General features: G+C 42.6%; 1 protein-coding gene across 1 annotated transcript in view; it reads left to right on the top strand.

Annotated features, from left to right (window-relative positions):
- Positions 1-27850, top strand: part of LOC141075405 (mucin-3A-like) — a 51155-nt gene that overhangs the window by 6405 nt on the left and 16900 nt on the right. The window contains exons 4-5 of the mRNA XM_073562428.1: positions 3034-3093; positions 11673-11841. Coding sequence (XP_073418529.1) covers positions 3034-3093; positions 11673-11841 — 229 coding nt within the window. The remainder of the gene's footprint in view (positions 1-3033; positions 3094-11672; positions 11842-27850) is intronic.

The following is a 27850-nucleotide window of genomic DNA, read 5'->3' as shown; positions in this document are numbered from 1 at the left end:
TGGTGGGGTGAACTCAGGGTCTGGGCGTCCCCGCTGTAGATGTTTCCCTAATGAGGGTTGGTCTTGAGGGTCCAGAGGCCCCTCATTAAGGAGGGGGTACTGTCATGATCCAGTGTTGGATCTGGTGGTATTAAAATCACTGGGTGAACTTTTTTTACTTTGGAAAGTTCCAAGGTGTCTTGACTGTCGCCGGTGGTGGTTTTGATATTGCACTTTAGGTTTTTGTGCACTTAATCATGTATCTGGTGTGACACCCTATAAAGGTGTGCTAGGGGGGTGCAATCACTGTTGGTGATAGTTGTTCATTTGCAACCAACCTTGGTGGTGGAAGGAGCTGGAGAGATTGCTCAGCTCAGTCTGAGTCCTGGTGTGGAAGGAGTCACAGAAGGGAGTTTTTTGCAGCGCTGACTGAACTTGGTGGCAGCTATTCAGGAGGAAGGCTGCAGTCAGTTGCTGGACTCTGTGCTGGAGCATTTGCACAGAGAGAGCTAAGTTTTCTATTTCCCCTGTTTGTGACTTTCCTTATGTGTGATCTAGTGCAGTGGTGGGATTAGTTTCCGCACCGGCCAATGCCCTAGCGAGGGACTAGGTTCAGGGCGAGTCAGGGCATAAGGTTCGCGTGCGGCGACAGGTGAGGAGCCTGTATAGGGAACGTAAGGAGTGTAGGGACGCTGCCTCAGGGGAGCTCAGGAGGTCTCCACGTCCCTATTTCCTATTACAGGGCCCACCACTGTAATTGTTCCTGTGTTTTCCCTTATTATTTAAATTCGCCAGCTGGAGGCGGGGTATCCAGTTTTACGTGTACTTTTTAAATTCGCCAGCTGGAGGCGGTGTGTGTCCGGCTGCACTTCCCGGTATTATTTAAATTCGCCCCGCTGGAGGCGCTGTATCCAGGGTCACGTGTGTCATAAATTCGCCCTGCTGGAGGCGCTGTGTCCAGTCACACGTTGACCATTACACCTTGTCTATCACTTGCAGGATCAATAAAATTCACTTATTAGAGGAAAAAAAATATATTCTTCAACCTTTCCGATACTGAGGTTTTAAGTCTACATTGATTCAGGACTGCGGTCCTTTCTTCGAGCACTTGATCTATCAGAGCAGTGTTGCCAGTCCTTTCCTCCTTTATACAGGCATGTACTGTAGGTCATAGAAGGTTGAATAAAATGATACTTTAAAATTGGAAATCTGATGTCTTATTTCTGAGAGAGCTACATTTTTCTTAATATCTAACTTAGCTGTTAATATCTATGGGGCAGAGATAGAACTCCCTGAGAATCTGCTTCCAAAACTTATTTTAAATGAAAGGGGGAGTTACCAGTGTGAGACATGTAATGACAGACAGAAATGACTGACAGTCTGCTCTTCTTCTCTACATGTCTTACATTGGTAACTACCCCTTTCATTTAAAATAAGCTCTGGAGGCAGATTCTCGGGAAGATCTAGGTCCAGCCCATAGATCTTAATGGTTAATTTAAATATTGAGAAAATGTGAATATCTCTGGAATAAAACATCGGACTGCAGATATCAAGGTATCATTTTATTACTATGACCTACATGCCCATATACACTCACTGGCCACTTTATTAGGTACACCATGCTAGTAAGGGGTTGGACCCCCTTTTGCCTTCAGAACTGCCTCAATTCTTTGTGGCAGAGATTCAACAAGGTGCTGGAAGCATTCCTCAGAGATTTTGGACCATATTGACATGATGGCATCACACAGTTGGCGCAGATTTGTCGGCTGCACATCCCTGATGCGAATCTCCCGTTCCACCACATCCCAAAGATGCTCTATTGGATTGAGATCTGGTGACTGAGGAGGCCATTTGAGTACAGTAAACTCATTGTCATGTTCAAGAAACCAATCTGAGATGATTCGAGCTTTATGACATGGCGCATTATCCTGCTGAAAGTAGCCATCAGATGTTGGGTACATTTTGGTCATAAAGGGATGGACATGGTCAGCAACAATACTCAGGTAGGCTGTGGCGTTGCAACGATGCTCAATTGGTACCAAGGGGCCCAAAGAGTGCCCAGAAAAAATTCCCCACACCATGACACCACCACCACCAGCCTGAACCGTTGATACAAGGCAGGATGGATCCATGCTTTCATGTTGTTTACGCCAAATTCTGACCCTACCATCCGAATGTCGCAGCAGAAATCGAGACTCATCAGACCAGGCAATGTTTTTCCAATCTTCTACTGTCCAATTTCGATGAGCTTGTGCAAATTGTAGCCTCAGTTTCCTGTTCTTAGCTGAGAGGAGTGGTACCCAGTGTGGTCTTCTGCTGCTGTAGCCCATCTGCCTCAAAGTTCGACGTACTGTGCGTTCAGAGATGCTCTTCTGCCTACCTTGGTTGTAACGGGTGGCAATTTGAGTCACTGTTGCCTTTCTATCAGCTCGAACCAGTCTGCCCATTCTCCTCTGACCTCTGGCATCAACATGGCATTTCCGGCCACAGAACTGCCGCTCACTGGATTTTTTTTCTTTTTCGGACCATTCTCTGTAAACCCTAGAGATGGTTGTGCGTGAAAATCCCAGTAGATCAGCAGTTTCTGAAATTCTCAGACCAGCCCTTCTGGCACCAACAATCATGCCACGTTCAAAGGCACTCAAATCACCTTTCTTCCCCATACTGATGCTCGGTTTGAACTGCAGGAGATTGTCTTGACCATGTCTACATGCCTAAATGCACTGAGTTGCCGCCATGTGATTGGCTGATTAGAAATTAAGTCTTAACACACAGTTGGACAGGTGTACCTAATAAAGTGGCCAGTGAGTGTATATGGCTTAGAAGGATTGATCCTACTGACATATTCCCTTGAAGGAGAGGGAATATTTGCATATTTCTTCACGATAGTCTGTTTGCAATCAACATCATTATTAGTTGATTTTTCCTCTGAGTCCAAAAATGTCAACTTTTATGTAATGTAATTTCTACCTTCTTTATAATAAGGGCAATATTTGTATCTAAGAAACAGATGTTTAGCATTCAATTCTTAACTCCTTTTTCTTCTCTTCCAAGGAGACGAGTTGTGCTTCAGTCCAAATAGAATAGTTTTACCTGTTGCAATCGATCCCAAAGGTAAGGTATGACTAAAATAAGGGTGAAGTGAAAGTACCCGTATTTTTCAGACCTTAAGATGCACTTTTTTCCAAAAAAATTTTTTGAGAAAATGGAGGTGCATATACTATGGTGGCTATCCCGGTCCAACGCTGCTGGGTGATGCAGCCACCCTTTCCAGGCTGGTGCGGCTGTTGTGCGGCGGTGGTGCACCTCTGTGGGGCGATGGTGCTCCTCTGTGGGGCAGCGATGGTCATGCTCTTCTGTGGGGTGGTGGCTCTCCGTCGACATTTCGTGAAAGCCCGGAGGCCCCTGCAGATCCAGTGTGCTGCAATGCAGTGGCCTCCAGAAAAATGGCCGCCACCGCATGCTGAGATTCAAATCTCAGCAAAGAGATCTCCAGATGAGATCTCATTGCAAAGATCTGAATCTGAGCATGCGCCGCCCCCAGCGGCCATTTTCCCCAGAGGCTACCGCATCACAGCACTGAATCTGTGGGGGCCTCTGGGCTTTCATGAAATGGTGGTGGAGCCCTGCTGCCTCACAGAGCACCATCGTCGCCGCCCCACAGAGGAGCACCACAGAGCACCACCACCATCGCCGCCCCACAGAGGAGCACCACAGAGCACCACCACCGCCGCCGCCCCACAGAGGAGCACCACCATCGCACCTGTCGCATAATGCCGGCAGAGCCCCGCCGCACCCCAGAGCAGCACCACTGCCGCACTACAGAGCCCCACCGCTGCACCAGCCTGGGATTGGATTTCCCAGAGGCCACAGCACCAGCCTGGACCACCGAACGACCCCTGTGACCACTCCTCCACCTGTGCCGATCCCCCCCACTGGTAAACTGAATTTGGACAGTAAAACGGACCCCCATTTGACACATTATATTTTTTTCCCTATTTTCCTTATGAAAATTTGGGGTGCATCTTATGGTCCAGTGCGTCTTATAGTCCGAAAAATACGGTATATGAGAGTCATTGATGAGGAAAATAAAATCTTTAAACCTTACACTTACAGTGGCGACCAAAAGTCTTGCGTTTTTTTTAAAGAGTGATTCCCTCTGTCCTGTTGTGATGCCATTTTCCTGGTGATGAATTGAAAGTGTATGAAGTTGTCATCATACAAGACCTTAATTTTGACCAAAACACTTTAGAATATAGGTATGGTCATTTAATTGCAGACAACTGACAACCAAAAGTTTTGCATCTACTATTTATTGTTCATAATATAGAGAGCAATTAATTGTGTACAATGCCATAACTTTGTATTTTGGAGCTTAACCTCTTGCTGTAATTACATTGAAGCCACTCTAGTATTCAAGACATCCTGAGGGATCTTGTTCCATTCCATTTGCAAATCTGCAAAAAATTATATTTAATGCTCTATTACAACTCGTCACCCTAACTCATCCCAAAGTGCGCTATAAGGTGTAAATTAGATAATTAGCTTGGCCATTGCAAGAGTCGAACATATGTCTATGCTAACCAAATTTTTCATAAATTGGATGTGTGCTTAGGATCATTGTCTTGCTGGAATATCCAGCCCCTGCCTTCTTTGTATTTACTATGTGACAGCATTACATTTTCCAGTTGTACATGGTAGCATTCATATTTCCATCAATTCTATGCAGAAGACAAATGGCAGAGGCAGAAAAGCAGACCCAGACCATGACATTGCCACCACCATGTTTCACTGTAGGTGCTTGGTACCTTACTTACATCATTATGTTTTCCAATTGGGCGGTATACATAGTGCTTGCCATCACTACCAGATTGCACTTGGATACATCCGACCACAACACCTTAGCCCAACCTGACTCATTCCATTCGTTGTGTTCTTTGGCAAACTCAAGCCAGAGCTTCCGGTTCTTTGCAGAGATGAAAGGCTTCTTGACTGGACTGCGTTTGACCCTTCTGCTCTGAGCCGTCGCCCCACAGTTTGTCAACTTACTTTCACCCCATATTCTTCGTTCATTTCATGCACAAATTGTACAGTACATTCATGGATGTCAATTACTGACTTTTCCTTAATAGCGTCATCAACTTTGGAGGAGATTTTCCATGGTCGTCCACTTCTATCGTTTGTCAGCTGTCCCATAACCTTCTTTTTCTTTCTTTATTATACATCACACTCGGCTCTGAGAACAGATGAATTCCATATTTCCCTGTTTTTGGCTTTTGCCTGACTTCACTCTCAGAATAATAAGCTTCCCGCTATTGGTGATAAATTTGGCTTTGTCTTTGCCATGTTTTAATCGAAAAACACAGAAACATGAAACAGAAAATGTTGAAAACTAACACATAAAGGCATAAGACAAGGTCAAACTGAATATTAATCCTTATAGCTGCCAGTTGCTTCTGGTTTACTAAAATCACCAGAAAAATGGCATCACAACAACCAGACAGAAGTAATCACACTTTTTCTTATAAAAAGCAAAACTTTTGGTCGCTATGGTACATAACTTTTATGAGAACGACTATGAGAAATGTCATACTCTGTTCTCAAGAAAAATGTTTCAACTTTTTAGTAAATGTCCTACAAAAATTCTACCATTATTTATCGTCAATAAATAATAATAATAATAATAAATTTTATTTCTATGATAATAAAATTTTTTATTTCTATAGCGCCGACATATTCCGCAGCACTTTACATTTCAGAGGGGATTTGTACAGACAATAGACATTAAAGGAGATCTGTTGCCAGGTTTTTGCTACCCCATTAGAGAGCAGCATGATGTAGGCATGGAGACCCTGATTCGAGTAATGTGTCATTTACTAGACTTCTTATTTATCTGTTTTGTGAATGCTGAGCTTTACATAACCCCACCCACACCACCCATTGGCTGCTTTCTTTATACTCTGTGCATAGGCAGAATGCAGCCAATCAGTGGTACAGTAAGTGTGATAATATATATAGCTGCTGCTGATGAAACTGTGATTTTTTTTACCAAAACTATAGCAAGCAGCTTAGTAAGTGAGACACAGGTGGAATCACAGTCTGCATCTCTACATCATGCTGATCTCAGATTAGGTGTAGGAATAAACGGACCTGTGGAAGTTTAGGTTCTCTTGAGGTTGGACCGAAATTTAGTCCAAAGTTCATTTCTGATACCAGAACTCTAATCGAACTTTAATCTTTCTCCCTCTCTCTTTACTGTTCAGGTTCGCTCATCTTTAAAGCGAACCTGTCACCAGTTTTGTGACATAGCAGCCAAAAAATATCCCCTTATTCAGCGTCTGCGCTGCATTTCCTAAATCCTCATATAACCTCCGGACTCCACCTGTAAACCTGCGAAAAACATTTTTAATTTTTCCCGCGCTGTATGGTAATTTTCTCGGTCCAGTCAGATGGGCATGGTTTCAGCCTTTCCATCCCTCCCACCGGCTGCTGCTCGCCATCCTCCTTCTTTAATTGACGTGGATGATGTCTCCTGCGTAGTGCACACGGCTGTGGAACATCTCGCGTCTTTACAGAAATATCACGTCTTGCATCTGCGCAGAGGCACAAATCAACATGCATGGGACCGGACCAAGAATATTACCATACAATGCGGGAGAAATTAAAATGGTTTTTCAGTGGTATACAGGGAGAGTAAGTGGGTTATATAATAATTTAGGGAATGCAGCGCAGATGCTGAATAAGGTGATATCTTTACCTGCTATGTCGCACAACTGGTGACAGGTTCCGTTTAATTTGGTGGCAAAAATAAAATGACAGATTCCCTTTAAGTCCATGCAATGAACTATGGAGCAGGAGGACATGAGAAAGTAGGGAAGACCATCTAGATGTTTAGGTTTATTTTCTTATATTATATTTACATAATTATGAGTACAGATGTGTAAGGATTAGTGAGCACTGGATAACTGCTATTTCCCTTCAATTACAACTGTCCCTGAGTTGTGCAATGGTGTCAGTATGCCGGCCGTGGCAGCACCAGTCCTTTTATAAGCTCTGACAAGGTAATGCGGCCAGCCAATAATGTCATACCTCCCAACTTTTGAAGAAGGGAAAGAGAGACAAAGGCTGCAAAGTTTAGGCCACGCCCTCAACCACACCCATTTCACAACTAGTCACACCCATGTTCACGCCCCAACTGCACCCATTAGCATTTCTGATCACACTGACTGGTACTGAGGGCACAGTGGCTGGCATTACGGGCACAGTGGCTGGCATTATGGGCACAGTGGCTGGTACTGTTGGCACATTGACTGGTACTGAGGAAAAGAAAGAACAGAGAGAGAGAAAGAAAGAAAGAAAGAACAGAGGGGGAAAGAAAGAACAGAGAGAGAAAGAAAGAAGGAAAGAAAGAAAGAAACAAAGAGGGGAAAGAAAGAAAAAACAGAGAAAGAGAAAGAAAGGGGAAAGAAAGAACAAAGAGAAAGAAAGAAGAAAGAAACAAACAGAGAGAGAAAAAAGAGGGGACATAAAAAATAACAGAAAGAGAGAAAGAAAGAGAAAGAAAGAACAGAGAGAGAAAGAAAGAACAGAAAGAAAGAGGGGAAAGAAAGAGAACAGAGAGATAGAAAGGAAGAACAGAGAGAGAAAGAAAAAGATTACAGAGAGAAAGAAAGAGGGAAAAGAAAGAGAAAGAAAGAACAGAGTGAAAGAAAGAGCAAAGAGAAAGAAAGAGGGGAAAGAAAGAACAGAGCGAGAAAGAAAAAGATAGAAAGATGTGAAAGAAAGAAACAGAGTGAAAGAAAGAACAGAGAGAAAGAAGAAAGAAAGGAACAGAGCAAAAGAAAACAGAGAGAGAGAAAGAGGGGACAGAAAAAAGAAGAGAGAGAAAGAAAGAAAAAAAAAGAACAGAGAGAGAGAGAGAAAGAGGGGAAAGAAAAAGATTACAGAGAGAAAGAAAGAGGGGAAAGAAAGAGAAAAAAGAACAGAGCGAAAGAAAGAACACAGAGAAAGAGAAAGAAAGAGGGGAAAAAGAAAGAAAGAAACAGGGGAAAGAAAGAAACAGAGCAAAAGAAAGAATAGAGAGAAAAGAAAGAATGAAGCAGAGAGAGAGAAAGAGGGGACAGAAAAAAGAACAAAGAGAGAGAGAAAGAAAGAGAAAGAACAGAGAGAGAGAAAGAGGGGACAGAAAAAAATAACAAAGGGAAAGAAAGAAAGAAAGAAAGAAAGAGAAAGAAAGAACAGAGAGAGAGAGAGAAAGAGGGGAAAGAAAGAACAGAGAGAGAAAGAAAAAGATTACAGAGAGAAAGAAAGAGGGGAAAGAAAGGAAGAAACAGAGCAAAAGAAAGAACTGAGAGAGAGAAGGAAGAGGGGAAAGAAAGAAAACAGAGAAAGAAACAGAGAGAATGAAATAAAGATTCTATAATGATACTATAGCAGCCCGACTCCCATTGTAGTGCCCACCTGAGCCTCCCGGTGCAGGACATATCATGATCTGCTCACATAGCCAGCATCTCCGATTCCAAGGTGATCCCACTGTCCGCGCTGTCGGAGGAGAACATGGTGATGGATCTGAAGCATTCCATGAAGTGCCTCCATGGTTCTGTCACAATCTCCTCCTGAAATTACCTAATTTCCGGTCAGCTTCCAGCACGTCACTTCCGGTGGAACGTCACCTGCGAATTTTAAAGTGCTCCTCAGGGCTCTGCCGTGTACTCCTGTGTCCACTGGAAAAGTAACCTCCCGGCCGGGGCAGTGGGGCAAACTCAAAATCGGGACTGTCCTGCTGGATCCGGGATGGTTGGGAGGTATGAATGTTCCCCACCATACACCTTGTACACGCATGGCTCCGCACACCTCATGCACACATGATTCTGCTTTGTATGCCTCGTATACACACAGCTCCGGTCCGTACACCTCGCGCATACACATGGCTCCACTCTGTAAACGTCATACACATGCAGCTCTGCTCCATATACCTCGTACACACGTCGTTCCGCTCCATTCACCTCATACACACGTGGCTCCACTCAGTGTCGGACTGGGGTGCCAAGGGTCCACCAGTAAGAATGACTTTGAGGGGCCCACTTTTCTCTTGCATATGAATATTACACTACCCTCCATCACAATTTACCTATATCTTTACATAATAATAAACTGGGTAATTTGGTTAATGAGTGATGAGATGCTGCTTTTTCTGTACAGAGTGAATCAAGTGAATTATGCCAAGTACTGCCCATATAGTGGGGATGGGGCCCAGATGTGCACAATGGCCCACCGGGGGATTCCTCTGTTACCCTGTGGGCCAGTCTGAGCCTGGCTCCACTTCACTCCGTACACCCCGTACACCCACGGCCCCACTCTGTACACACACGGCTCTGCTCCGTACTGTCACGTGGACAAGTCCTGTGTGACACGACCCGCAGGCCGGTAACTAAAACAACAAGACACGGGGAAAGGGAAACAGTTACAATGGTGGGCTCTGCGATAGGGATCGGGGACGTGGAGACCTTTGCACTCCCCTGAGTCAGTGTCCCTCACACTCCTAATGTTCCCTAGGCTGGTTCCGCACCGGACGCTGATCAGGATACCTGTCACCCTAGCAGACCCTACACCTATCCCTTGCTAGGGAGCTGGGTGGTGCAGGCACTGGCCCCACAGCTGTACTAATACACACCAGGGAAAAATACAAACAGGGAAAGACCACTTAGCTTTGCTCTGTTGCTCTTGCTCCCAGCACATAAGGAAAGTCACAAACAGGGGAAATAGAAAACTTAGCTCTCTCTGTGCAAATGCTCCAGCACAGAGTCCACCACCAGAATTCAGCTTTCCTCCAGAATAGCTGCCACCAAGCTCTGTCAAAGCTGCAAGGAAATCCCCTCTGACTCCTTCCACACCAGGACTCTGACTGTGCTGCAAGGAACTCTCTAGCTCCTTTCTCCACCAAGGATGGTTGAAATGAACACTATCACCAACACTGATTGCAACACCTGACACTCTTTTATAGCAGAGCCAGAGCAATCACACCTGCTTTATAACACATGCACTAAACTAAAGAAACCAGTGTGCAATGACCCTTATGGCCACCAGGGGCAAAACTAGAACTGAAACCACCACAGTGCAATGACCCTAATGGCCATCGGGGGGCTCGGTACACCTCGTACACACACGGCTCTGCTCCGTACACCTCGTACACACATGGCTCTGCTCCGTACACTTCGTACACACACAGCTCCGCTCCATACACCTCGTACACGCAAGGCTCCGCTCCATACACCTCGTACACACATGGCTCCACTCCGTACACCTCGCACACGCTCAGCTCTGCTCCTTACACCTTGTACACGCATGGCTCCACTCCATACACCTCGTACACACACAGCTCTGCTACATTCACCCTGTAAACCCCTCCTGACCCCACACAGAAACTTTACCTCATCCAGCACCATGACAACCAGCACAGCAGAGTCCTGCAGAGTGCAGACACGGAGGCTCCTGATCATGTGACCGCTGACTCCACCCCTCCTGTGACCTCATCACAGGTCCTGTGCCACAGAAGAGAACACAGCCTACGTTGTTGCAGGCTGTGAGAGGCTACGGTGGGTCTCTGAGAGGGCGAGGATGGGGTCAGTGCATGGGGGGCGTGTGGCTTAACTCCCTGCAGTGCGGGAAAAATAGAGTCCTGGGCGGGACAGCTGGTGGGCAGAGCAAAAATGGGACTGTCCCACAGAAAATGGGGCGGTTGGGAGCTATGAATAATGTCACTACCAAGATGGCTACAGCATTACAGTGACTGGCTGGCCATCCCCACATTTTTATTGACTGTGTAACAGATGCCAAATATGCGGGATGGGGATTCAAGCTTCCAAACACCACCCAATGCTCGTCGAGTGACGAGCACATCCAAGCACCCAGATACTCGAATGATATTTGAGTATCACCGAGCATGTTCATTCATCCCTAATTATTAGGCAAGAGTATATTCAATTAGTATAGTATTAGTAGAGTAATTAACCAAGAGTCATAATTTGGATTTCCATCACTTTTCTATAAGCTGTTTTGCCGCCAAATCTCAGTCTCTTAGTGGTGTCAATTTCCCTTGAAGAATTGATAGGTCCATTTGTCCGGAATAAAATTTCAACATTTTGTTCACCCTTTTACAAAAATTCTCAAATAGTTTCTTTTAAATTTCTATTTATTGAGCTTCGGAGTGTGGGCGACATCAGAAACTGGGGAACACCATCCAAATATTTAATGAATCAATGCTGAAAGTGAACACAGATGACCGGCACAGCTGTACTGCTCCAGGATTTCAATTCAGTACCGACTCATGGATCCCGGGTGCCATACCAAGAGATGAAATGTCAAGTAAACGTCCAAATCCACAAAACAAAGAAGAGAATGGCACTTACCCTCTCATCAAGTGTCCTTTATTTGGTTTCACATAAAACAGAGGCAGGAGAGTTTTGCGCTAATGTCAATGTCTTTAGCGCGAAACTCTGCTGCCTTTGTTTTATGTGAATCCAAAAAAACGATGGGACGGTGAGTGCCATTCTCTTCTTCGTTTTGTGGATCCAAATATTTAACCCTACATTCTTCGTTCATACATTAGGCTTTGTTACTCTTTATCAGGTCTATGTGGAATAATATACATCTTGGTACATTTGTTGCATAATTTATTGTGTTGGTTTTTCCAGAAATTTGCTCTAATCAAACCGAAATCCCAGAAAACATTCAACCATATTATAGTCCGCTCAATGTCTCCGGAATGACAATCTGTGTGTCCAGATGTAGTAGCCATAGTGAAAATCCTCTTGACTGTAACAGAGGACATTGTTCCGTCACGAACCGAGGACCACAGTGCTAGTAAGTAAATCCTATATGTTCTTCTATTTCTACATGGTGATAGTATTTCCCTTATGAAAATAATTTGGCAAGTCTTTCCAAAACAATTATTGTCATAACCAAATTGTTGCTATTTTTTTCATTGGATAAACAATCAGAAAAAAATTATTTCCTACCACCATGGTCATAGTGTTTGAGAATGGTTCTTCAAAAATCGCCACCATTTGTACCACAAAAAGATAAACAGGGGCAGCCGATGGGGAGGAGGGCCCCAAAAACTGCTGAATCATTAAGCCAGTGGAGCCATCAACACTAAGTGGGCAGGTAGGGGGCCCCATACCTGAGTCATTTTCAGACACTGGGGGATGGGTCTTCTGTGCTGCACCTTGCAAAAGTTGCCAGAAGCCAAGTTCTTCCTCTCCTCTGTTCATACTTCCATTAGCTCTATGATGCAGGAAGCACTGCAGAAAAGTAGTTGTCATGATCCAGTCCAGAGTTTATTTTCTGTTGTCTTCTCTTTGGACTGGTCATGCGGGGGTTAATCCCCTCTGCCTCATTCTGGAGCTGGTGGGGCTATTTCAGTCCTCTGCAGCCTGCGGGCCAGTGTCAGCTATAGTTCATGCTTCCTGGCTAGAACCTCTGACCCTATACTGGTGATCCTTTTGCCTCTGACTTCCCGACTTGTGTATGACTTGGCCTGATCTCTGGACTCTGCCTCTTGTTTTCTGTCTCTGATACCTCACTGTCTGACCGGTTTTGACCCTGGCTTGTACCCTGACAACGGCTTACGTCTTACGTTTCTGATACCGCGTTCCTGGTAGGTTCTGACTTCTCACTCGTCCCTGACTACTCACTTGCTTTCTCTCTTGGTACTTCTGCTCCTGACAGGTGCTGACTTCATAGAATCATATTATCATAGAATCGTAGAGTTGGAAGGGACCTCCTGGGCCATCTGGTCCAACCCCCTGCTCAAAGCAGGATTCGCTAAATCATCCCAGTCAGATGTCTGTCCAGCCTCTGTTTGAAGACTTCCATTGAAGGAGAACTCACCACTTCTCGTGGCAGCCTGTTCCACTCATTGATCACTCTAACTGTCAAAAAGTTTTTTCTAATATCTAATCTGTGTCTCCTCCCATTCAGTTTCATCCCATTGCTTCTAGTCTTTCCTTGTGCAAATGAGAATAAAGTTGATCCTTCTACAATGTGACAGCCCTTTAGATATTTGTAGACAGCTATTAAGTCTCCTCTCAGTCTTCTCTTTTGCAAACTAAACATTCCCAAATCCTGCAACCTTTCCTCATAAGACAGGGTTTGCAGACCGGTCACCATTCTGGTCGCTCTTTTCTGAACTTGCTCCAGTTTGTTGATGTCTTTTTTAAAATGTGGTGCCCAAAACTGGACACAATATTCCAGATGAGGTCTGACCAAAGAGGAGTAGAGGGAAATAATGACTTCACGTGATCTAGACTGTATGCTTCTGTTAATACATCCTAGAATTGCATTTGCCTTTTTTGCTGCTGCATCACACTGTTGACTCATATTCAGTCTGTGATCTATTAGTATACCCAAGTCTTTTTCACATGTGCTGTCACTTAGCCCTATTCCTCCCATTCTATATATGCTTTTTTCATTTTTATTGCCCATGTGTAGTACTTTGCATTTTTCCCTGTTAAAAACCATTCTGTTTGTTGCTGCCCACTTCTCCAGTTTATTTATATCTTTTTGAATCCTCTCTCTCTCTTCTCTAGTATTAGCTATCCCTCCTAGCTTTGTGTCATCAGCAAATTTAATCAGTTTACCCTCAATTCCTTCATCTAAATCGTTGATAAAGATGTTGAACAATACAGGGCCCAGGACAGAGCCCTGTGGTACCCCACTTGAGACATTCTTCCAACTGGATGTGCAGCCATTTACGACCACTCTTTGGGTCCGATCACTAAGCCAGTTATGAATCCACCTAACAGTTGCCTTGTCCATTCCATACTTAGTCATTTTTTCAATAAGCATTGTATGAGAGACTTTGTCAAATGCTTTGCTGAAGTCAAGATATACTATATCTACAGCATTTCCTTGATCCACCCAATCAGTGATACCGTCATAGAAGGAAATTAAGTTAGTCTGACATGACTTATTAGTTACAAACCCATGCTGACTCTGTTTAATCACTTCATTCTTATCCAGGTATTGACATACATGTTGTTTAATAATTTGTTCAAAGATCTTTCCTGGTATAGAAGTCAGACTCACCGGCCTATAGTTGCCTGGGTCCACCTTCTTCCCCTTTTTGAAGATAGGAACAACATTTGCTCTTCTCCAGTCTTCTGGCACTTCTCCTGTTCTCCAAGAATTTTCAAAGATTATGGAGAGGGGTTCAAAAATTTCTTCTGCTATCTCCTTCAGTACTCTGGGGTGTAATTCATCTGGACCTGGAGACTTGAATTCATTTAGGTTAGCTAAGTGTTTCCTCACAATCTTTCTGTTTATAGATATCCTGGATTCTTCTATTCCCTTAATAGGACAGTGAATAACAGTTGATGTTACATTTCCTTTCTGAGAGAAAACAGATGCAAAATAGGAATTTAAAAGTTCAGCCTTCTCAACATCCTGTCTTACCATTTCATCATTTTCATCCTGTAAAAATCCTATAGCATCTTTGACTTTTCTTTTACTTTTGACATATCCCCAAAATCCTTTATTATTGCTTTTGACATCTCTTGCAAGCCTCAATTCATTTTCAGCTTTAGATAATCTGATTTGTGCCCTGCAGGTTCTGCAGACAGCATTATATTCTTCTTTAGATATGCCTCCCTCTTTCCATTTTATAAACATTTTTTTCTTCCTTTTTAGCATGTGCTTAAGTTCTGTGTTCATCCATCCTGGTTTCCTTAAATGCTTCCTATTCTTCCCTCTTTTCGGAATTGTTAACAACTGTGCTTTGAGAATTTCATTTTTCAAGATTTCCCATCCCTCCTGGACATTTTTGTCTTTTAGGATATCCAGCCATTGGATCCCTCCAATTCTCTTTCTGAATCCCTTAAAATCTGCCTTTCTGAAATCTAACCTTGACGTCTGAGTCTTCACAGGTCTTCCGCCTCTAGTTATCCAAAATTCTAAAATAGCATGGTCGCTACCTCCTAGGGTCCCAGCCACTTTTACCTCCTCAACCATTTCCTCCCTGTTTATAAGGATTAGATCCAAGGTAGCAGTTCCCCTTGTTTTCTCCCCTACCTTTTGGAAGATAAAGTTGTCAGCAAGAGAGGATAAGAATTTCCTTGACCTGTTAGTTTTGCCTGAGAGAGATTCCCAACAAATGTCTGGATAGTTGAAATCTCCCATGACAACTATGTCATATTTTTTGGAGAACTTGGCCATTTGATGCATAAAGAGTTCATCCATATCTTCAGCTTGCACAGGCGGCCTGTAGTAAATGCCTACGATGGTGTCCTTTCCATTGTTCTGTCCTTGTATTCTTACCCAAACAGTTTCCACAGAACTCCCAGTCTCTGAAGATTCAATCTCTGTGCAGACATACGCGTTTCTAACATACAATGCGACACCTCCTCCTCGTTTATCAAGTCTGTTTCTTGCAAATAAGTTGTATCCTTCTAGTCTTGTATTCCAATCATGTGTATTGCCCCACCAAGTTTCAGTGATTCCAATGACATCATATTTCTTTTCCTGTGTTAGTAGTTCCAATTCTCCTTGTTTGTTGCCCATGCTTTGTGCATTAGTATAGAAACATTTTAGTTTGTGATTGGTTTCTCTTTCTCCAATATTTTTATTAATTAGATTCTTTCGTCTTTGTTCTTCCTGTTCTTCCTTTCCACTTCTAATAGCAGAGTTCTCAATAGCATTTGTCAGGTGTATGGCTTTTTCTGGTCTTTTGCTTCCCTTCCCATGTTGTTCTAGTTTAAAGCTCTCCTTACAAGTGTAGCAAGGCGACTTCCAAATACATACTTTCCAGTCTTCGTAAGGTGCACCCCATCTCTAGCAAGTAGTCCATCGTATAAGTAGTTCACTCCGTGATCCAGAAATCCAAATCGTTGCTGACGGCACCATCGACGTAGCCAGTTGTTCACCTGCAGAATCTTATTCCACCTCCTTGTTCCATGGCCATCCACTGGGAGGATGGAAGAGAAGACCACCTGCGCTCCCAGTTCTTTCACTTTCTTGCCTAAGTCTTCAAAGTCTCTGCAGATGGTTTCCAGGTCGTTTCTTGCGGTGTCATTTGTCCCCACATGTAGTAGCAGGAATGGGTAGTCATCTGTAGGTCTGAAGAGTCCTGATATCCTGTCAGACACATCTTTAATTTTTGCACCTGGAAGACAGCACATTTCTCTTGAAGTTATATCCGGTCTGCAGATAGCGGCCTCTGTTCCTCTCAACAGGGAATCCCCCATGACCACCACTCTCCGTTTCTTCTTCACAACATTTTTCTTCTTTCTCCATCCGGGAGGACTCTGAAGGCGTACAAGGTTGCTGTTTGTTGGCAAAGTCTTATCCTGATGTATTTCTTCATCGTTTTCCTGCGTGAGAGCCTGGTACTGGTTTCTGAGCAGTATGGGTGCTGACTGCCTCCTGATCCTCCTGCTTCTCTGGGTCACATGTCTCCATTCCTCTGTTTCTTCAGGTGCACTTCGAATTTCTTCTCTTCCTGTAACATGAAGAGATAATTCTGCTCTGTCTAAGAACTCTTCACCGTCCTTAATGATCTTCAATGTAGCTAACCTCTCTTCGAGATTTTGCAACTTTTCCTCCAACAGGGACACAAGCTTGCATTTGTGGCAGGTGAAGTTTGGCTTTTCCACTGGTAAATCTGTGAACATGTAGCAAGAAATGCAGCTCACCAAATGGCTCCTGGCCTCTTCCATCTTGAGATTTCTTAGAAACGATGAAAGATGAGCCAAAATTCTGGTTTTCCGATTTCCTCTTTTCAGCTGCAACGGCCAAAACCCAGTGATCGTTGAGCTCGCGGAGACTCTTCACTTATCCCAGAAGGCACTGGGAATATGCAAATGATCTCCTCAAGACTCTTCCCCTGGTTTTCCGATTTCCTCTTTTCAGCTGCAACGGCCAAAACCCAGTGATCGTTGAGCTCGCGGAGACTCTTCACTTATCCTAGAAGGCACTGGGAATATGCAAATGATCTCCTCAAGACTCTTCCCCTGGTTTTCCGATTTCCTCTTTTCAGCTGCAACGGCCAAAACCCAGTGATCGTTGAGCTCGCGGAGACTCTTCACTTATCCTAGAAGGCACTGGGAATATGCAAATGATCTCCTCAAGACTCTTCCCCTGGTTTTCCGATTTCCTCTTTTCAGCTGCAACGGCCAAAACCCAGTGATCGTTGAGCTCGCGGAGACTCTTCACTTATCCTAGAAGGCACTGGGAATATGCAAATGATCTCCTCAAGACTCTTCCCCTTCGGCTAGTCTGACCTCTCTTTCATTACCTGTGACACCTGTGCTGTTTCTCTGTGTTACTATGCTGTGTGTGTGCAGCCTCTTTCACCATCACCCCCTGGTGGAGGTTGCGCTGTATTACCCTGCAGCAGCGTGTTACAGTAGTCCCTTATGTTGAGCCTCACACTCACATAGTGTGTGATTCCCTCTCTGCCCCATCTACACAGCCGGTAGGGGGGAAGTGAGGGGTGTGTTCAGTGTGCGTCGACACCAACCATCACAGCATGCACACTCCCACGAGGGGGTTGACAGCATCTCAATTCCCCCCTAAGGACCATGCAGATGGAGCAGAGAGGGATGAATAAAGAATTCTTCTTACCTACAGCCACTATGAAAGAAACAAAACACGGCGCATCCACTGTGTAAAACCTTTAAACCACAATTGTAATGGTGAGGCAAGGAGAGACTCACCTGATAGGGTTGTGAAACTTCGGTCACAACACCTACAAACGCATGAAACAGCTGCTGCAGTCTGCACAGCGTCCAAGGACTTGTAATTGAAGATGGCTATAAGGTGCAATGATAGACTACGCTGCTGTAGGTAGAATTCAAGGAGCTTTATTGGTGCCTATGCGTTTCCTGAGCTGTCTCAGCTCACTTTATCAGGGCATGATACAAGCACGTAATGCAGGAGTTTATATACAAAAAAAAGGGGGCAGGACAAGTAACTGCCACATCAACAAGGCAATAGTTTAAAACACATTAAAATAATTGTATTTTAATAGAATATATTAAAACCACATATAATAAGAATATATACTGAAGAACAGCAAAAACAAAAAAAATATATATATATATATTTCTTTTGAAATAGACACGGGGGATCACGGGGTCAAATAAAAAGGTAGTTAGAACCATCCTCAAGGAGTCTAGAACCCAGTTCCAAAGTTAAGCGTGTATGGTGTTTTAATCCACATGACTATGGTGACTAGTGAGGAATAGGGTATGATTTTTCGGATCAATGTTGAGATCAATCTATTCTCTTCCAGAATAAAGAGTAAATCCAAATATATGTACCCTGAATTATGGAATAAAGTGCAGTAGTGTTTTAATATTACATTTATTAAATCATAAAAACATGATAACAATATAAAAAAAGTGGGGGTTGTAGTATTTTAAAGAGACACTAAAATGGCGCTAACACGAGCTTCCAGATAGTGTCAGAAGATTGAAGAGAATACTATAGTTAAAAGAAAAAGCTTTCTGTGTGAAACCAATGTGTGGAATGGAAGGATAAAACAAGATGGTCAGGCTAAATATCCCAATTGAGGGTTCAATATGCATGGGAGGCAGGGACCAAAAAACAAAATGGCCTTTTAATAAAAGACATGAGAAACAATATTTAGTCCAAAGGGTTCCAGAGATTTTAATTTGTAAATCCAGTACACCTCTTTCCTATTAAGTGTCTGGATTCGGTTTGGTGTATTGTCTGGTATCTGTTCAATGGGGTAAATAGTCAGTTGATGTCACGACCATGTATAAGGTCAAAATGACATGACATATGCTTCTGAAAGCCAATTTTAATATTATGTCGGTGGGATTTTGGCCGACAATGAAGTGCCTGGGTGGTACGTCCAACATAAATTTTGGGACAAGTGCATGTAATGATATAAATGACTTGTGAGGACAGACAAGTGAGGTGATATTTGATGGGAAATTTTTCTTGAGTGATGGGATGTGAGAAAGTGATAGTCTGATGTGCAATATTGTGACAGCAGCTACATTTAGAGTGATGACATTTATAGATGCCAGGAGATAAGAAATTGTTCTGCTTGTGAGATGGAATAGTGAGCCTGCTGGGTGCCAGTGTGTTTTTTAAGGATTTAGCCTTCCTGAAGGTTATAGCAGGTTTCTCTGGAATGATTTTATTTAGAATGGGGTCTCTTTTGACAATATGCCACAGACCCTCTATGATGTTCCTGATGGATTTGTGTTGTGAACTGTAGGTTTTGATAAAGTTGGTACAGAATTTATCACCTGGGGGTTTGGGAGTAGGTTTTCTGGACAGTAAAAGATCTTGATTAGAATTTTTAAAAACATTCTCACATGTGGAAGAAACTAATTTTCTAGGATATTTCTAACTTAAAAACCTCTCCTTTAAAATGTTAGCCTGGCTTGTAAAATCATCATCACTAGTACAGTTCTTGCGGATCCTTTGGAACTGGTTATGAGGGATATTAAAAAGCCATTTCTGGTAGAGGCTACTACTAAAATGGACATAGCTATTTGTATCTACCTATTTAAAATAAGTCTTGGTGCAAATCTTACTATTCTTGACATAAAAAGTAATGTCTAGAAAGTTCATGGTTTGGTTACTGATATGAGTGGTGAATTCCAGTCCCCAGTTATTATTCTGTATGGTGGAAATGAACTGATCAGCACTTATAAAACGTGTGTCCCATATTAAAAAGAGGTCTTCTATATATCTTTTATAAAGAATTATGCTTTTTGCAAATTCAACTGTAGTAATAAAAGCCTCCTCAAAAACACCCATAAAAAGATTTGCATAAGTAGGTGCGACCCGTGATCCCATGGCTGTCCCACGTGTCTGATGATAAAAAACCCCTAAAAAAGTAAAAAAATTGTTATGTAAAATAAAATCCATGCCTCTTACTAAAAACATTTTTTGAGTCTCAGACAGTCTAGCATCGGAATTAACAAATTTCTCAAAACACTTTAATCCTAATTGGTGGTCTATATTTGTGTACAGGGCAGATACATCAAAGGAGATAAAACAGTAGTGGTTATCCCACTTAATGCTCTTAGTAAGGTTAATCAATTGAGTGGAATCTTTTAGATGACTATTTAGACTCATAACATGGTGCTGCATAATCCTGTCAATGTAGAAGGCTAGACTGCTAGTGAGTGAGCCTATGCCAGAAATAATAGGTCGCCCTGGTGGGCTAGTAGTATTTTTGTGTGTTTTTGGAAGGTGATAAAGAAAAGGTGTGGAGGGGTTTTTTATGGTAAGAAACTTCTTTTCTTGTTCATTTATGGCATTGTTAGAGAAGGCTTCAGTTATTAAATGATTATATGAAGAAATAACAAATGGCATAGGGTCATTTTTAACAGGTTTATAAAAATTAATATCTGAGAGGATTCTCTTTAGTGTAATCAGATCTATCTTGTACCACAATTGCTCTCCCCTTATCAGCAGGCTTTATAATGATATCAGTATTTTTCTGCAACTCTTTGAGGGCTAGAATCTCTTTTTTGGTTAAATTAGGTTTGTCAGACATAGAAGGATTCAGTTGAAGATTGTGGAGCTGATCTAGAAGGAGGTCAGAAAAAGTTTCTAGATGGTGACCTCTACTTTCAACAGGATAGTAATGGGACTTAGCCCTCACATCCAGGTGTAGAGAAGAAATAGTATCATCAGTTGGAACATTAGTCTTACTATTATCACTGGTATTGGAGGAGGCGGATAGTTTTTGAATCTCATAGTGTCGGATCAGGGTCAATTTACGGATATATTTTTGTACATCTAAAAATTGTTCAAATCCATCACTCTTATTTGTAGGACAAAAGGATAAACCTTTTCTACGTAGTTTTTCCTCATCACTGGTGAAAGTGTGAGATGACAGATTGACTATATTGGTTTTCACTGGAGAGAGGGATCGGTTTTCCCTTTCTTTTTTGTTTTTATTTCCTTTCCCTCGGCATCCTCTATAAGATGTTTTCTTTTTAACTGTACTTTTGAAAAAAAAATGAGTAATGTCAGAGTTTTTTAGAGTGGTATCTCGAGGAGTTTTAATGGCTGCAGGCAGAAAGGATACTGCTGCAGAAGTGCCGGCACTACTGCACTTTATTCCATAATTCAGGGTACATCTATTTGGATTTACTCTTTATTCTGGAAGATAATAGATTGATCTCAACATTGATCCGAAAAATCATACCCTATTCCTCACTAGTCACCATAGTCATGTGGATTAAAACACCATACACGCTTAACTTTGGAACTTGGTTCTAGACTCCTTGAGGATGGTTCTAACTACCTTTTTATGTGATCCCCGTGTCTATTTCAAAAGAAATATATATATATATATATATATTTTGTTGTTCTTGAGTATATATTCTTATTCTATGTGGTTTTAATATATTCTATTAAAATACAATTATTTGAATGTGTTTTATACTATTGCCTTGTTGATGTGTCAGTTACTTGTCCTGCCCCCTTTTTTTTTTATTTGTATATACACTCCTGCATTACATGCTTGTATCATGCCCTGATGAAGTGAGCTGGGACAGCTCAAGAAACGCGTAGGCACCAATAAAGCTCCTTGAATTATACCTACAGCAGTGCAGTGTATCGTTGCACCTTAAAGACATCTTAAACTACAGCCAGTATGAGGAGTCAGGAGAGGATTCTTATATAGATATAGGTACTGTACAGTGACACTGCAGTCTCATCTCTAGTCAGCCTTTCACATACTCCACTTTATGGGCACATCCATGATAGCCTGGCAAGAGATGAAGCACAAGTGTCTTCCATGTCCTGGAGTCACAGGAGACTGCAGAAAAGGACTGCGGACAAGTCTGATGAAGGGCAATTGCAGCCTTTCTCGTGAAGGGTTTGTAAGAATTTAGCTTTACAAAATAAAACATCATTTATTTTAATGAACGTGTTGCCAGAAGTAGAAGAGTCTGTCATGTTGGCAAATTGTAGATGTGACACGCTCTGTGTGCATAGCAAATGAGCACAACATCTGCCTGCTAATGACATCTACTAGCTTGCTCTATAAAACAGACCAGACGGGTACATGCCAAGATTTTCTTCATGTAGGCCATCGATTCATATGAAAAATCGTAAGAGTAAACTGGTTCATTGAGAGCCATAACTTTTAAAACTCTTTAAATAAAGGTTACCCCCTTCCCAATATATGTCATGTATGCGCGATGTTGGTTCCCATGTATGGAGTGGGCTCAGGAGCTGAGCCCGCAACAAACCCGGCAGATGCAGCCATCACTGAAAAGCCGGAATCTGCCTGTAATAGCATCAACTGTACCATACCCTGATCACTGCTGTCTTACAACTTACAGCCCCCGTCTACATCTGTTATTGGCACCACTCCGGTCCCGATCTGCCATCTTGTGACAGTAACTTACTGATGGAAAGTGATAAGCAACGTTCACAAGCTCTCTGTGTAAGTCTACGTTCTGGTTTTTGTAGACTTACATTGAGAAGTGATCTCAGGCTCTCCCAACAACCACTCGAGCGACCCAGCAGGTCACACCCTACAGAAAATGACAGGAGTGCCGCTATAAAGGTTGAAGATGTCGGTTGGTAATTATGTTACTAGAGGCAAGGAATTTACAGTAGTGATAAGACTCTAGTGGCAAAATAAAAAATAAAAGCTGAAGTGTTGCTTTAAATATCGCTATCAAACACTGATGGGTTGTCATCTTTGTCCTCCTCTGTAGCTCAGCCTATCATGGTCTTTATGATAGCATGTCATTTTTGCCCATATATTGCAATATTGTAGTTTGACAGTGTATAGTACAAGCAATCAGACAATCAAGTTCAAGTCCCCTAAGGTACTCTAAAAGAAAATAAAAAAATTAGAAAACAATATATAAAAATTCAAATAAACCACTTTTCCCCCCCAAATAAAAGTAATTTTTTTTGTTTGAAACAGTTCCCAAAGAAAATGCAAATTGTATTTCTTTTTAAAGGGCTAATGAGCATTCTTCTTCCTTACAGGCACGTTGTACTGGTACATAGAAATATGTCTCTATGTAGCAGTACATCTCTATATGCCTGTGAAATTGTAACAATCATATTATTAATACACTTTTAAATAATAAACATCACAAACCCAGGAAATGACACAGACACATTTGCACCTCTGTAATCATAAAAACCTGCATAACAAAGTAAACCGATAACAGTATATTTATGCGGATCGGTAAATAGCATAAAAATCCTAAATGTTTTTTTCTCTCCCTTATAATAATAAAAAAAGTTAGTACAATATTAATAATTACATACGCATTTGGAAAAATGGTACTTGCCAAAATTGCAGCTTGTCTCACAAAAAAAAGCAACAAGTCCTTATATAGAGAAACTTACCGTATATAAATAAACTGTATGGCTGTTACAACTATGAATGAATAAAAACAAATCATCTAGTAACTCAAATAAGTGGATTATAATAATGTCATTGTGTACGTGCAGAGTTTATTTATGCTTTTGTGCATGTGTGAGCTATGTACATGGGCGTAATGTGTAAATGGGTACAGTATATACATATTTTATTACACTGCGCTTAAAGGGGTTGTCCAAATTTGCGGGCAATTTTTTCTTATTTAAGTACATTCAACTGGAGCTTAAATCATTGTTTTTGCATTTGTTTTTTTTTCTTTACATGTTGCCCCGTTTCCTTGTTAGAGCCACCGTATTAGGGTATGTTTCCACTTGCCGGATTACATCAGGATTATCTGCGGGTTGAACATTGTGTATAGCCGCAGGGTTCAATCCGCAGTGTCCAGATGTTACAGCATAGTGGAGGGGATTTTATGAAATCCCATCTCCACTATGCATGCGAACACGCATCCGGCGGTCCTGCGTGACCGGACATGCGGTGCTTCTTTTTAGACCGCAGCATGTCTATTTACCTTGCGGAGACGCTCAGTCTACTCTATGTATATGAAGCGGCGATTCCGAATGTGTTCAATGAGCACATCCGGAATCACCACGCGAACAGAAGGGGGCTGTGCTTTGAGTGGAGCAGGGCTTCCATTCCGTCTGAAGTGCCGACAATACGGTCTGTGGAGACTCACTCTTACACTGTCTGTTGCTGTCTGCAAAATTAATTACCATGGCTGGCCACATTATCTTTATGTAATAAGATGTTCGGAGGACAGGACTTTATCATGGTTACTATTAGGCTGGGGTCACACTTGCCAGTGTGATGTGAGAGACTCATGTGAGGCACTGCCACCGGTACTCGGGACCGGAGTGTGCGGCTGCATAGAAATACATGCAGCCACACACTCCGGTCCCGAGTGCCGGATATTGATGCGAGAGACTCGTGGGAGTTTCTCTCATCACACTCGCAAGTGTGACCCCGGCCTCATATAGACATGACAGCTTCTCCTCCTGCTCTTGTTACTACAGCTTTCTTCCACAGACTGCATAGATCTCCAGTCCATACAATGGTGGCTGCTGGAGGAGCACGTGACCAGAGCTGTCCATCAGCCTGGTCTAATCGAAAGCTTCACATGAGAAAACTGCTTTTCTATTGGAGGAGACTGATGGAAAGGTCTCGTCAAATGTTCCTCCACCACCAGTCATTTTATACATAGGCAAAAGGAGGCGATACATAGCAGTGCATCAACAGACCTCCACCTTTCATGACAACCAATTGGCACCCAGTGATCATGTCACAAGCGCGCCGATGGGAGCGTGGAACAACGCGCACCCTGCCAGCACATGTTAAATACAACTGTCAGAGATTAACAGCTGGATTTAAAAAGTTAACAGCCGTGGGTGAGAGCCACTTCACCTTTGGCTGATAAAAAGGCACATGATGGCTGATTAAATAAGCAATCATGTGTCGGGAAAGGTGCAGACACAGTTTGTGAGCCCGGACAGGCAGGGCCACAACTTTTGATGTACATATATGTAATAAGTCATGAAGGGTTTAATGAAACCCAACTGCAAAAATGATTCTAAAGTTAAAAATGACATGGGTGGGGCTCGATGGGTGGGGCAGTCACATAGTCCTGCACAGGCCCTCTCCATGCTCAGTGTCCGCCTCTGAAGATAAATGTTTCAATACTTTCAAATCTAACAGTAAATGTCTGATAGTGATCAGATCTTTGTGTTTTTGATCAGCCCAAATTGATTCCCCAAGTATGCATGTCTGCTTAAGCCCCGACATCTTCAGAGATTGATGGATCCAATGGTGAAGAATGTGAAAGACAAAAAAATCCATGGCTGTTCCTTATAAAAAGAGAGTAGCTGCAGGTTTCTTATCCTAAAAAATCTTTTTAACCCCTTTCTGCCATTAGACGTACTATCCCGTCCATGTGCCCTGGGACTTAATTCACAGGGAAGGGATAGTACGTCTAATGCGATCAGCGGCGCCCACGTGGTGAGCGCTGTTGATCGCGGCTGGGTGTCAGCTGATTATCACAGCTGACACCCGGCACAATGTGTCAGGGGCGGTCACGGACCGCCCCCGACACGTTAGCCCCTTGTACACCGCGATCAAACATCGTGCGTGTACAGCGTGCGACAGCTGCCAAACACCACCATAAATAGTAAATCAAACCCCCGTTATCACCCCCTTAGTTAGGGAAAAATAAAATAAAAAAATGTATTTATTTCCATTTTCCCATTAGGGTTAGGGTTAGGGCTAGGGTTAGGGCTAGGGTTAGGGCTGAGATTAGGGTTAGGGGTGTGTTGGGGTTAGGGTTGGAGTTATAATTGGGGGTTTCCACTGTTTGGGCATATCAGGTGCTCTCCAAATGCAACATGGCGTCTGATCTCAATTCCAGCCAATTCTGCGTTGAAAAAGTCAAATGGTGCTCCTTCCCTTCCAAGCTCTGCCATGTGCCCAAACAGTGTTCTACCCCCACATATAGGGTATCAGCATACTCAGGACAAATTACAAAACAACTTTTGGGGTCCAATTTCTCCTGTTACCCTTAGGAAAATAAAAATTTTGGGGCAAAAATATCATTTTTGTGGAAAAAAAATGATTTTTTTATTTTCACGCCCAGGCGTTATAAACTTCCGTGAAGCACTTGGGGGTTCAGAGTGCTCACCACACATCTAGATAAGTTCCGTGGGGGGTCTAGTTTCCAAAATCGGGTCACTTGTGGGGAGTTTCAATAGTTTAGGTACATCAGGGGCTCTCCAAACGCACATGACACCCGCAGACCAATCCATCAAAGTCTGCATTCCAAAACATCACTACTTCCCTTCCGAGACCCGACGTGTACCCATACAGTAGTTTTCTCCCACATATGAGGTATCAGCGTACTCAGGACAAATTGGACAACAACTTTTGGGGTCCAATTTCTCCTGCTACCCTTGGGAAAATAAAAAAATTGGAGACTAATTGATCATGTTTGTGGAAAAAATACGATTTTTTTATTTTCATGCCTGGGCATTATAAACTTCTGTGAAGCCCTTGGGGGTTCAAAGTGCTCACCACACATTTAGATAAGTTCCGTGGGGGGGTCTAGTGTCCAAAATGGAGTCATTTGTGGAGAGTTTCAATAGTTTAGGTACATCAGGGGCTCTCCAAACGCACATGACACCCGCAGACCATTCCATCAAAGTCTGCATTCCAAAACGTCACTACTTCCCTTCCGAGCCCCGACGTGTGCCCATACAGTAGTTTTCTCCCACATATGGGGTATCAGCGTACTCAGGACAAATTGGACAACAACTTTTGTGGTCCAATTTCTCCTTGTACCCTTGGGAAAATAAAAAAATTGGAGACTAAAAGATCATGTTTGTGGAAAAAATACGATTTTTTTAATTTTCACTCCCGGGGTGTTATAAACTTCTGTGAAGCACTGGGGGGTTCAAAGTGCTCACCACACATCTAGATAAGTTCCTTGGGGGGTCTAGTTTCCAAAATGGTGTCATTTGTGGGGGGTTTCCACTGTTTTGGTACATCAGGGGCTTTCCAAACGCGACATGGTGTCCGATCTCAATTCCAGCCAAAAACGTCAAATGGCGCTGCTTCCCTTCCGAACTCTGCCATGCGCCCAAATAGTGGTTTACCCCCACATGTGGGGTATCAGCACACTCAGGACAAATTGCACAATATCTTTTAGGGTCCTGTTACCCTTGGAAAAATAAGAATTGAGGGTGAAAAGATCATTTTTGTGGAAAAAATATGATTTTTTAATTGTACCGCTGTACGTTATAAACTTCTGTGAAGCCCTTGTGGGTTCAAAGTTCTCACCACATATCTAGATAAGTTCCTTGGGGGGTCTAGTTTCCAAAATGGGGTCACTTGTGGGGGGTTTCCACTGTTTAGGTACATCAGGGGCTCTCCAAACATGACATGGCGTCCGATCTGAATTCCAGCCAATTTTGCATTGAAAAAGTCAAATGGCGCTCTTTCCCTTCTGAGCTCTGCCATGCGCCGAAACAGTGGTTCCCCCCCCACATATCAGGTATCGGCGTACTCAGGACAAATTGCACAATAACTTTTGCAGTCCAATTTCTTCTGTTACCCTTGGTAAAATAAAAAAAATTGAACCTGAGGTTTCTTTTTTGTGAAAAAAAGTTAAATATTCATTTTTTTTTAAATATTCAAAAAATTCCTGTGACGCACCTAAAGGGTTAATAAACTTCTTGAATGTGGTTTTGAGCACCTTAAGGGGTGCAGTTTTTAGAATGGTGTCACTTTTGGGTATTTTCTATCATATAGACCCATCAAAGTGGCTTCAAATGTGATGTGGTCCGTAAAAATAAAATGGTGTTGCAAAAATGAGAAATCGCTGGTTAATTTTTAACCCTTATAACTTCCTAACAAAAAAAAAATTTTGGTTCCAAAATTGTGCTGATGTAAAGTAAACATGTGGGAAATGTTACTTATCAAGTT

Source organism: Dendrobates tinctorius, unplaced genomic scaffold (genome assembly GCF_039654945.1).
Source record: "Dendrobates tinctorius isolate UK_male_01 unplaced genomic scaffold, ASM3965494v1 ptg000351l, whole genome shotgun sequence".
Taxonomy (NCBI): Eukaryota; Metazoa; Chordata; class Amphibia; order Anura; family Dendrobatidae; genus Dendrobates; species Dendrobates tinctorius.
This window is presented reverse-complemented; position numbering and strand designations above follow the sequence as displayed.